A 12464-nucleotide genomic window follows, 5' to 3' on the forward strand; every position below is an offset into this window, starting at 1 on the left:
TAAAATATCAATTCCTTGAAGCTTAATCTGTATAAAAGTACAGACTGCTTAATTATGTTTTTTTTTTGTTTTTTTTACATGCAGTTAAATCTTTGTTTTTGAAAATGCAAATGATACAACGCAAATGGCTAGAAACAAAACCAGCAGCAAAGAATGAGAAAAAAAGATATATGATTTGCTTCATATTATTCCGCAAATGATGGGCGGCGTCCATAAATGATGTGAAATGTTATACGAGACGCAAATGACACATGGCCAAAAATCACACGAGCTGACACAAATGCAAGGCAAATAACGTAAAAGTTAAGGCCGTTGCACGCAAATGACACCAAAGATTCCTTCGGAAGAGCAGTTCTCCAGAACCGTCCTGCTCCGTACTGGCACACGGGTACAGGGACTGCACTAGTATGAACAAGATATGATATTTACTATATTACACATTATATATTATTACTCAAAAGACGGAGGGAGGGGGCAGATAAAGCCCCTGTCACCCCAACACTATAGCAATGATTACCATCACAATGTAGAGCTATTTAACACTTATTTTAACAAAAGGAAAATAATTGACTAAGCATTTACCTATAAAAAGGCAAAATAACACTACATTACTTCAAACCATGAAGTAACACATTTATTATGTTCAGAATAAATGAATGAATACATTTAAACATGATTATCTGAGGTACATAGAAAGCTCGCTCGCTCTCTCTCTCTCTCTCTCTCTCTCTCTCTCAGTGTGGAATGCCCTGACATCATCCGTTAAAGGATGTGAATCACTGGTTTATTTCAAAAGAATCAGGAGACGATAGGAGGTGTCATTCGGTGCCGCCGTTTTTACTTTTTTCTCCTTTGTACATATAGTTGTTTGTAATTGTGATGTCATGTATTGATGTGCTAATATTACATGGAATGCTATGTTGATGAATTGAATATATAGGACCGCAATGGAAACAAGTCACCAGGACCTTTATTTGTGTATCATCCGTTTAACCTAAATGTTTTACTGTACCTCCATGCTGTTGATTTTTCTGACTAATGCAGTATTCAAGCAATCAAAACTAACTAACGACGTTATCAGCAATCAAATATATCCATATATATTATTGTTATAAAATAGAACATGTTTTATCATTGCATTTCTACTCCTACGTCTTGGTGGCGTCGCGACCCATGATGGACTTCTTAGTGTTTCTCTCGGGTTTCAAAAGCATTATATAACACTTGGGTGTAAACAGCGCCAACAAGAGGCCAAAACTAGACGCTAAAATAGCAAACACCTCCACTACATCGGCATATTTGCCCGGAGAGCTGATATATGCCGGGACGAAGGCTATCCACACGGCACAGAAGATCAACATGCTGAAAGTGATCAACTTGGCTTCGTTGAAGTTGTCTGGAAGATTCCTTGCCATGAACGCTAGGATGAAACTAAGGAGCGCCAGTAAACCGATATAACCTAGTAACACGGCAAAACCAACTGTTGATCCCACCTTACACTCATAGACTATCTTATCACTGTGGTATTGTGTGTTTTTATGTGGAGTTGGTGAGGCAGTCACAAGCCAGGCTGTGCAGATTATTGCCTGGATGGCAGTAAGAGCCAGAACTGTTCCTCTTTGCTGCATAGCACCGAACCACTTCATGATGCCTGCACCCCCAGGCTTGGAGGCCTTGAACACAGCCAACACCACCATAGTCTTTACCAGGATACATGAGACGCACAGCACAAAGCTGATCCCGAATGCCGCGTGCCTCAGCTGACAAGTCCACAGTCTGGGATGGCCGATGAACAGAAGTGAGCACAAGAAACACAGTTTCAGTGACAGCAAAAGTTGGAAGCTGAGTTCCGAGTTGTTGGCGCGTACCATGGGTGTGTCTCGATGACAGACGAAGATTCCCAGGACAATGGCGCAGCAAAGTGTGCCCAGCAACGAGATGGTCGTCAGGGAGATACCCAGGGCCTCATGGTAGGAGAGGAACTCCATGATCTTGGGGACACAGTGGTCACGCTGGGGACTGGACCAGAAGTCCTCTGGACAACTGGTGCACTCTGTAGCGTCTAACAAAGACACAGAGGTTAAAGGGACAGACAAGTAAAGTATCGTCCTAAAAAGGCAGAACATTTCTACTTCTTACTATCCTACTACTATTATGTCAGTGTTGCCAAGTCTGCTTATTTTAGGCGACTTTGGTAATTTTTTGCAAATCAACTTAAAGTATAGTATTCCAATTATCAACATCGGAACACAATCGATTGATTTACGATGACTACTTGACACGGCAGCCATGTTAACACAATGCCTGCCAAGGCATTTTTGTGTTTGAAAAATTCCACAAGAGGGCACTCTAACACAACTTAGGAATGATCCCTTGACTCTGAGAGAAGGAATGGACGGATGTGACGTCATCCCAAACAAACGTCACTTCCGTCCACTCCGATGTTCTTTCTTTGGTGAAAACGAACCTTATTCAACGGGCGATAGAAACAAAATGGCCGATCGCGGTAAACTTCTGTGTCTATAACGCGGCTCCCGCGACTGTCCAAAGATCGTCAATATAAGGTACAAAAAAACTGGCATGGGGATGAAAAACAATGTTTTAATCTCAGGCAGTCAATGTGTTAGTCATCATCAATCAATCGATTTGGAGATGGGTGGAGCACGAACGTGAGATTTTCGGTTGAGAACCGCATGTAAACCAACCGGTCTGGTTGCTGATCTGTCCGTCAGAACAGGCGATGCAGTCGAAGCAGCAGACAGGTTCTCCTTTCCTTCTGGCCACACGGGTCCCAGGGGAACAGCTCTCGCTGCACACTGACTCAGGAGGCTACAATAACAATGACACCTGTACGTTAATTATAGTCATGTAATTAATAAATCATTTTAAATTGTATCAAATTATAAATAATGAATTAAACCAGCCATGTTCCAGGAGAACAGCAGCACAGCAAAATAACAACAGTCAATTTCAGTTTAAATCATAGATCTGCATCGTTACATTAACCACTTGAACCCTAGAATCCGTGTTCTGCAGCAACATTCCTAGAAAAAAGTAGATATGCAAGCTCACAACGTGTCGCAGCGCTAGCTCACTTTGCCTCTACACCGGCAAAGAGGTTTGGTGTACAGGGAAAAAAAGAGGGAACCAAATACAGAGCCAAAGGTCTAGTGTACTATGTGGTTAAATGTCTGAAAACAAACATCGACATGAATCCAACAAATTAATAGACAGATAATGTGTATACTGTAAACTAAGAAACAAAGAAAAAAAAAACATTAATTTACACAACTGATAATGAAGCTATCTATGAAACCTACTATGCAAATATGGGCCGGGTTTATCACCAGAGGCATTTTTTGGATTCCGCCCCTTGGAAATGCAGGTTCCACAGAGAGATTCCAGACTAATATCTACGCAGTGATATTAGTCTGGCCACCAGGCTATAAGCATATGCGCATATGGGCATGCTGATATGCCCATATATGAAGATCTCTGTATCTGTCAAACCTTGTCCCTTTAATGCCCATATATGGAGATTTCTGATGTCATCAGTATATGTTAATATATGGGCATGCCCCCTTTTGTGCCCATATATGTATAAAGTGTATAATAGCGATACTGAAATAATAATTTGAACGGATCATTGCCGTGAACGTGAACAAATCATTCGTTCACTGAAATGATTTTCTTTTCCCCACCACTACCTCCTATTAGCCAATTTTAATATAGGCTATGTAGTGGGGGTCCCTGCTTCAACTCTCTGTCAGCTAAGGGGTCTTTCGTCGTTGAAGACCCCTGGTCCAAACTAAATCACACTCTCATCATGAGCTCCAGAACATTTATTTTAGCATAAAGAGACCTTGGTGGATTCAAAGTTCCAGAAGATCATATCTTCGTCCAGGACGACTTCTGCGTCGCCAGAGGCGGACATCCTGACTCCGCCCACATTCCGGAGCTTGACGGTTCCGTCAGGAAGCCACGCCCAGTTCATGACATCATAGATTGGTAGAGGATCGCCATTCTCATCAAATGATACATGATCACCAGCTGACGTGGTGAAGCTGACCTTCTCCAGGTAATGCACGAGCTGGAAACATTATGCACCTGAGATGATAATAAATAATACATAATAATAGTGTATACAATATACACTATATAGAGCACTTTTTCCCCAAACAGTGGGTCGAGCCAGAACTGTTCCTCTTTGCTGCATAGCACCGAATATATACCTTTATTTTTTGTTTCCTAAATTTTGTCATTATGTATTATTATTTTAAAATATTTTCTAGAGTTGAAAACAAATTCAAACATTTTTCAAAAACTAATTTCATGAATATTTTTTTTCCTTTTTTTTTAATTCCCTAAATTAGAAAACAAATATTTAAGAAGCAGTGCAAATAGCAGATCTGCAAGCTCACAACGTGGCATGAAGTGCCACGTTGTGAGCTTGTAGATCTATTATTTTCACTAGGTTAACAACTGTAACCATACATTAAAGTCAACCATAGATATAGTAGCACCTGAGAAAATCTAAAAGAAACCACAAACCAAACTGGCCTGTTGAAGAGAGAATGCCGCAGAGCTGAGCGTGCTTGGAGGAAATGTAAGCTTTTCCATTGTGAAATCCTCTTTAATTGCATCGACACATACAACAAAGCTCATGCTGCGAAAAGGCAGGGTTATTTCTCTAAAACCATAAGTAATAATAGCAACAACCCCAGGATATTATTCTCCACTATTGATCGGCTTCTAAATCCCCCCCACCTCAACGAGCATCTCCACCAACCCTCACAGTCAAAGTGCGAGGAGTTTGCTTCGTTCTTCGAAGACAAGATTGTCAACATTAGAAATAGCATCATAATTCTTAATAATATTAATACACACTCTGCCGTTATTAGAGTGAATTTGAACCATCGATGTTATTTTAAGGAAATGAATGAAGGGGAACTCCAAAAAATGTTCCCTCCCCAATGTGTCACTATAGGACCAATATAGGCCCTAGAGCCTACATGAATAATCCACCTGCCACGGTTGTACGGTGGTCAGGCCGGCACAGCTGTGACCAGGGAATGGCCCTCTTCCCGGGGCACACTGCAGCATGTCGTGCAGGGCGTGGGCCAGGGCGTACACGGCCTTGTAGACGTTGTATTCTGCCCTGAGGTCAGACACGTCCAACAGGGCCGTCTCTGCTGCACCCAGGTCCTCTAGTCCGGTGCACACCCTTCCTCCACCTCCACCATCCACCCAGCCTGGCGGGACGGGGGCAAACCTACACCCAAACGTGTGCTCCCAAAACTGCCTCACCTGCAAGGAGAAACAACACCATGAAGTCTTTATAAGCATGAATAAAATACAGTAATTTCCTTTCCTACTAAACGGTGTCAGCTCCAAAGTTCCCAAGAAACTATATGTGCAAAACTCTGCTGCCCGCCTGCTCAACAGAACCCGATCCAGGGACCACATCACCCCAGTCCTCTATGACCTTCATTGACTCCCAGTCAAACACACAATATATTTCAAGATACTGGATCACCACCTACAAGATCCTCAACAACCTGGCCTTTTAATTTCAATGTTTTCTATGCTTAGTTTTTAGCCTCTTGACTAGGTTTCTTTTTTCTTTCTTTTTTCTTTCTTAATTTTGTAAAGCATCTCTTAAACAGTAAATGAAAACAAACAGACTCACTATGTTGTTTTCATGGCTGTTGTCAGGATCTTCATCATCGGGGTGGAGTTTCAACAGGAAGTCCTTGAGTCCCGGGATCTCCGCGCGACGGACGGCGATCCCCAGGGTGCCTGTCAGGTACGGCATGAATTCAGGAGTATGGAAGTCAGGAAACGTGGCCCAGGAGACACTGGCCATCCACTGTAGTCCTGTCAGGTTCTGCCTTACTACCTGTTGAGTTCAACACAATATACTATTGTTCCACTATTAGCAGGGTTAATTTTGTCGACTAAAACTATGATAAAGTGTTCGTAGACTACATTTTTTTCAACAAAAAACTAAATGAAAACGAGGCTACAATGACAAAAACTAGGACTAAATATACTGCTAATTTTGTCAACAAATAAAAACTAGACTAAAATGAGATCCAGTAGAACTAAGACAAGTCATGTTATGCTTGGCTGTGCCTATAGGTGTCGCACTCCAAAAATTGTGTATTTTAATTAACAGTTAATTAACAATTTATTAGGTGTTAGATGAACATACATCGTCCATCATCTTCCTCATGTGTGCTCCCAGTTCAAACACATTAACTGTTATAACAGTTAATTAAAGCTGCAAGCAGCGATGAATGGGCCCTCGACGTTCTGTCCAAGATACAATTCTTTAAGGCTACATTGAGCAAATGCACCGAAACCTAAAAAAGGAAAATAAAAAAAAACAGACAAAAAGTTTGAATAAAAAAAGTTCTCAAAAAAAAAGTTGGGAAAAACATTGTGAAAGAAAAGTTCGGGGAAAAAAATCTGATTTTTTTTTTTCTTCCAGAAATTCAGGAATTACAGCTCGTCCCTATTGGTGGTCTTAGTCCACATACCAAATTTGGACTCGGTAGCATGCTGCGAACCAAAGTTATGGCTGTTTAAAGGCCGGCCAATAGGAAGACAGAGGGGGTGGGGCTTCAGAAATTACAGCTGGTCCCTATTGGTGGTCTTAGTCCACATACCAAATTTGGACTCGGTAGCATACTGCGAACCGAAGTTATGGCTGTTTAAAGGCCGGCCAATAGGAAGACAGAGGGGGCGCGGCTTCAGAAATTACAGCTCGTCCCTATTGCTGGTCTTAGTCCACATACCAAATTTGGACTCGGTAGCATGCTGCGAACTGAAGTTATGGCTGTTTAAAGGCCGGCCAATAGGAAGACAGAGGGGGCGGAGCTTCAGAAATTACAGCTCGTCCCTATTGGTGGTCTTAAGGCCTTTGCACACAGGGTGCGATTAGTCAATCAGTTTTTACCGCATGCGAAAAAACGCACAAATCGAACTGGATTCGTTTGAAAAAAAAACGCATCGCCGCACGGGGTGTGCATGAGGTCATTGAGAACCATGTGTTCATTTAAAAAATGATATTGTCCTTTTTTTCTGTGCGGAAAATCGCACCCTGTCTGCAAAGGCCTTTAGTCCACATACCAAATTTGTACTCGGTAGCAGGCTGCGAACCGAAGTTATGGCTGTTTAAAGCCCAGCCAATAGGAATTGTAGATCGGCTATTCTCACTTCCTGTTTGGCGTTGAAGTTTGACGCTTTGCCACGGTCACGCCGTTTTACGAAAACTCAAGCTTTCGAAAATGGCGTGAAATGCACAATTAAAAATGGCCGACTTCCTGTTTGGTTTTGGTCATTGCTCCAAGAGACTTGTTCGTAAGTCGGGACATGATACAGGTGTGTACCGATTTTTATACATGTAGGTGAAACCGTGTTTCACCTACATGTTTCACCTAAAAGTTTTGTAGGGGGCGCTATTGAGCCGTAATTTTTCGTCACTGGTAATGTGTGTGCAATGTTGCGTAACTTTTAGTACGTATAGAGTACGTATTGCCCCTCAAAAACGCGATTCATTTGTGCAAATAATAATAATAATCATTGCAGTTTCAATAGGACTTCGCACTACTGTGCAGTGCTCGGGCCCTAATTAACTGTTAAATGTGTTAACTAACATCATCCATCATCTTTCTCATGTGTGCTCCCAGTTCGAACACATTAACTGTTAATAAACATACTTCAGCCATCATCTCCCTCAAGTGGTCTCCCAGTTCGAACACAGCCACCACTCTGGCTGTAGAAGTCTTCATGACAGAGACGATCCTCTGCAGCTCTGCTGGGTCAATGTCTGCGGGCAGCACTTCTATGTAGGCCAGACAGGCCACACCAGACCGCTCCAGGTCAGACTGGGAAGGTAGAACAACCAGGGTTAGAACCTCTATTAGAGCCCTGCACAGGCCGAAATGTGGGCCTTAGACCGGCCCTGGCCCCTGGTCCGATAGGTGGCGCAATTTTACAGCTTGTACAGCCCGAAGCCCGACACCTTTTTATGTATTTATTATTATTAATTCATTATTTTCGAGTGTGCGCTTTCATTGGTGTGCGCAGCAGCTGTACTCTCTCGCGCTCTGATTAAAACAAATCCACAAGAAGTGAAGAACACACACATCAAACTAAAAAGTAAGAAATCGTCCTCCAGCCGCCGTTTGGAATAATATGTCCTCGCAGCATAATCCCACACACTTCTGGTGACTTGGGATTTTGCATTCACTGGCACTGGCTTGGAAAGAAAATCAGGCATTGATAATTGTCAGCTTGCTGCGTAGGGTTACCAACTGTCCCGTAAAATATGGAATCGTCCCGTTTTTGGAAACTAAACGACGCGTCCCATATTGAACTGGTACGGGACGCAATTTGTTCCGTATTTTGAGGTCGGGAATCAATATGAAAGACAGGGCGATTTATTTGAGAAATTACGGTGATTCTGCTGTCCTGATCCCACTTTGCTCTCTCTCCCCCTCTCGTTGCTGTGTGTCACTGTCAGTGAGCTAACTGAGCTTTGGGAGTCGGGTGTCTGGAAAACCCCTCATTGCGGGCAGCTCAGAAGTCTCACTCATGCATGCGCCAGCGTTGACAGCGTTGACAGCGTTGTGTCTCAGCGTCTAGAAGTCCTGTCTCATGACTTTTTAAGTCTGTTTTTATCCTATTTTATGCATTGTTTTTTAACAACACTTTTAAACCTTGATGGTTTGATGGCCATACTGCATTATGGTCGAAGATCACCACCAATAACCACTGGAATCTCTCACTATCCTGCTACGCCGGTACAACTGAGCACTCCTGCTAGACTCGTTCAACGCAGTGGGTCCCTATTCGGGACCCTTGTGTGTAAGTACCGCTCTGGATCTCATCCTACCTGTGTACATCTATATCATCTATAACATCTGATCAACGCACTGGACTCCTCTTGGAGTCCTGGTGTGTAAGTAGCCTTCCTAGCCGCTGCTAACTGCTTAGCCCTTGGCTAACATCAACACCAGTATCTACCTATTGGACTGTGTACTGGCAGTTATTTCTCTCTCCATAGATGTCGCCACTTACCCCAGACGAATCCGAACTGGTCACCTTAAGGTCCGAGCTCCAGACCATCGAGGGAGTCCTAAAGGATGTCCTCCGGAGGAAGACGATGCTGCAGTCCAGGCTGGACAAACTGGTTCCGAACGGACCCCGCTATTCCAGTCCCACCCCGGGCCGCTCTTGGACTTCTGTCGTCAGGAATGGGAGAAAACGATCTCTTCCCTGGTTCTCCCCTGGGGGGCCCGATAGCCCCATTCCATTGACCAACTTCTTTACCCCACTGGCTAGTCTACCCGAGCCAAAACAAGCTACCCCGGAGCTAACGGCTAGCAGCGAGTTAGCCGTGGCAAAGGGGTTGCTACCAGACCCGTGTCCGCCAGCTGATTCTCAGCAACGGGTCTTCTCCATACCAAACAAAAAGCGTTCCTGTCCCTCGACCCCTCGAGTCCACCATAAACGCTCTCGTCGCAGAACCCCCTCGCCTCCTGTTGTCCACATGTCCAAGCGTGTCCTCACTACTAACGTGCAGCTCTCTCCCCCACTGCCCAACGGTCTGATGGACACAGCTGTGGACAATCGTGACGTCACGAAATCTACTGACGTCACCATCGGCAGGGAAACCCCAGCAGAGTCTCCAGTGTCTGTCCCAGCTGCCAGTATCGCTAATGGGGGTTCCCCCAACGGCGCCATGGACACAGTTGTGGCGGAACGTGACGTCACCAACGTCACCAATGCCACTGTTGCCAATCATTTTAAGGACAATCCCCTCTGGTCCAAACTTTTGATCTATAAGGGTGGATGCAAGGACAGGTCCCCAGAAATTGTTATTATTGGTGATTCTATTATCAGAGACGTTGTGATCCCAGGTGCCATCACCTATTGTCTCCCTGGTGGCAAAGTCCATAATCTCATCGAATTGGCCCCTGTTGTCCTAGATCATCATCCTACTGCACACACTCTCTTCGTTCATGTTGGCTCGAATGATATTCTGAATAGACTTTCTATCAAACTTAGGGAAGACCTCGAATCACTTGCCATCACTGTACAGAGCCTGGGCAAAACATGCGTGTTTTCCGGCCCCATCCCAGCCCCCTCAAAGAGCCCTGAACACTTTAGTAGAATCTGGAGCCTACATGAATGGCAAAAAACTTTCTGTCAGGCTACTGGAGCTGGCTTCATCAGCAATTTTGACAGTTTTTGGACCAGAAATTACCTGTATAAACGTGATGGCCTGCACCTTAACTCAAAAGGCACCAATCTATTAATTACTCATTACATCCAGTTCATCGCTTGCAGCTCCATTTGACATGCACCCCAGCATGATCCCACTACTGTAGTTTTACATTGCAATAAACATGAGCATCTCCCTTTGGGTCATGCTGACTCCATTTCCCTCTTCTGCCCTTTGTCCATCCCTGTTCTTATCAGGACCAGACTCTCATCACTGAACAACATCACCCCTCGTACAGTCATTCTATCAAACCTCACTCACATCCCTTGCCTACCTATAGCTCCTCCCATTAAGTCTGTTCCTTTTAAAATGGCTTTACTTAACGCTAGGTCAGTCTGTAATAAGCCCTTCAATATAAGAGACTTTTTTAACTCTCATCACCTTGATTTTTTATTTTTAACAGAGACTTGGCTGAAAGAAAATGACAACGTAACGGTGAATAAGCTTTGTCCCGCTGCCTGTAGAGTTATAAATGCTCCTAGGATATCTGGACGTGGAGGTGGTCTAGCGGCTGTTTTCTCTAAACAATTTGCTTGCCGCTCTATGGACATTGATAATTTTAATACCTTTGAAGCTCTCCTGCTTAAGATTGGATCGGCTAATCCTCTCTTTATTTTATTGTGTTATCGCCCACCAGGTTCTAAAAGCGAGTTTTTAACTGAATTCTCAGAATTTTTATCATCGGTTGTTATGAAATATGATAACTTGATTCTGACAGGAGATTTCAACTATCACACTGATAAATCTGACAACTCCACTGTTGAGTTTATGAGCCTTACTCAATCGTTAAATCTGACTCAGCATGTGTCTGGGCCAACACATGACCATGGTCATACACTGGATTTAGTTTTCACAATGGGCGTGAACCTCAATAATTTGTGTTTGGGTGAGTTCTTTCTCTCTGACCACAAATATATCCTTTTTAATATAGACTTTACTGTTGATACCCAATCCATCATACGCTCCATCCGCTCCCGCTCTCTCAACAGTTCCTCTGCGGAAAAATTTTGCTCTGCTTTTTCAGCCCTTAGTAACGATGTAACAGCTCCAATCGCCACCAATGACCTCGTCTGCCATTTTAACAATTTATGTCTGTCTGCCCTTGATGTAGTTGCCCCCCTCAAAATAAAAAAGAAATTTGCTGGTGCCGTTAATTCATCCCCATGGATGAACGATGCCATCCGCAGCCTAAAAAGGGAATGCAGAAAGGTGGAGCGGCAGTGGAAAAAGTCTAAGGAGACAGTCCATTTCAACCACATGAAGGAACTGCTGTCTGCTTTTAATCATAAAATTGAGGATGCAAGATCGGCATATTTCTCAAATTTGATCAATCTTAATAAGAATAAGCCTAAAGCACTTTTTACTGTCATTAACACTCTGGTTAACCCAGCCGCCCCCCCAGTTCCGGTCTTCTCTGACGATGATTGTGAACAATTCTTATCTTTCTTTCTGAACAAAGTTGACAATATTAGATCCAAGATAATACCACCTAGTATCACCATAGTTGACCATCCTCCTCTTGTCCCCTCAATGTCCCAGTTTAATACGATCTCCTTGGATGAACTTTTACCGATCGTGTCACACATGCACCCCTCCTCCAGTCCTGTTGACATTGTTCCTACTGCACTCTTAAAAGATGCTTTTAACTGTCTAAGCCCCTACTTCTTATCCATCATCAATAGCTCCTTAGTCTCTGGCTGTGTGCCTGATCACTTTAAGCATGCCATTATCCAACCACTCTTAAAAAAACCAAGTCTCGATCCACTAGTTCACTCCAATTATAGACCCATATCCAAACTCTCGTTCATTTCTAAAGTCTTAGAAAAGGTTGTTTGTAATCAACTTTTACATTTTCTTAATAACAATAACATTTTTGACACGTTTCAGTCCGGTTTCCGCCAGAAGCACAGCACTGAAACTGCACTCCTCAGAGTCTCTAGCGACATCCTCATGAGGGCTGATGTTGGTGAGTGTTCAGTGCTGTTGCTGCTCGACTTAAGCGCAGCTTTTGACACTATCGATCACTCCATCCTTCTAAATAGGCTTCAACAGTGGGTGGGATTAAACGGGTCGGCCCTGGAATGGTTCTCCTCCTATTTGTCAGGGAGAAGTGTGGCTGTCGCTGTTGACAGTTATGCGTCCTCCTCAGCTCCCCTGACCTGTGGGGTCC

General features: G+C 43.6%; 1 protein-coding gene across 1 annotated transcript; it reads right to left on the reverse strand.

Annotated features, from left to right (window-relative positions):
- Positions 1-1148: 1148 nt before the first annotated feature.
- On the reverse strand, positions 1149-8897 carry LOC311050085 (extracellular calcium-sensing receptor-like; the record flags this gene model as incomplete). Its single annotated transcript, XM_084064051.1, has 7 exons — positions 1149-2062; positions 2706-2829; positions 3863-4090; positions 5041-5307; positions 5690-5899; positions 7725-7892; positions 8883-8897. 7 exons carry the CDS (start codon positions 8895-8897, stop codon positions 1149-1151), a joined length of 1926 nt encoding a protein of 641 aa, XP_083920177.1.
- Positions 8898-12464: the final 3567 nt, after the last annotated feature.

The sequence above is a fragment of the Gymnoscopelus microlampas genome, assembly GCF_963454915.1.
Source record: "Gymnoscopelus microlampas genome assembly, chromosome: 8".
In the NCBI taxonomy this organism is placed as follows: Eukaryota; Metazoa; Chordata; class Actinopteri; order Myctophiformes; family Myctophidae; genus Gymnoscopelus; species Gymnoscopelus microlampas.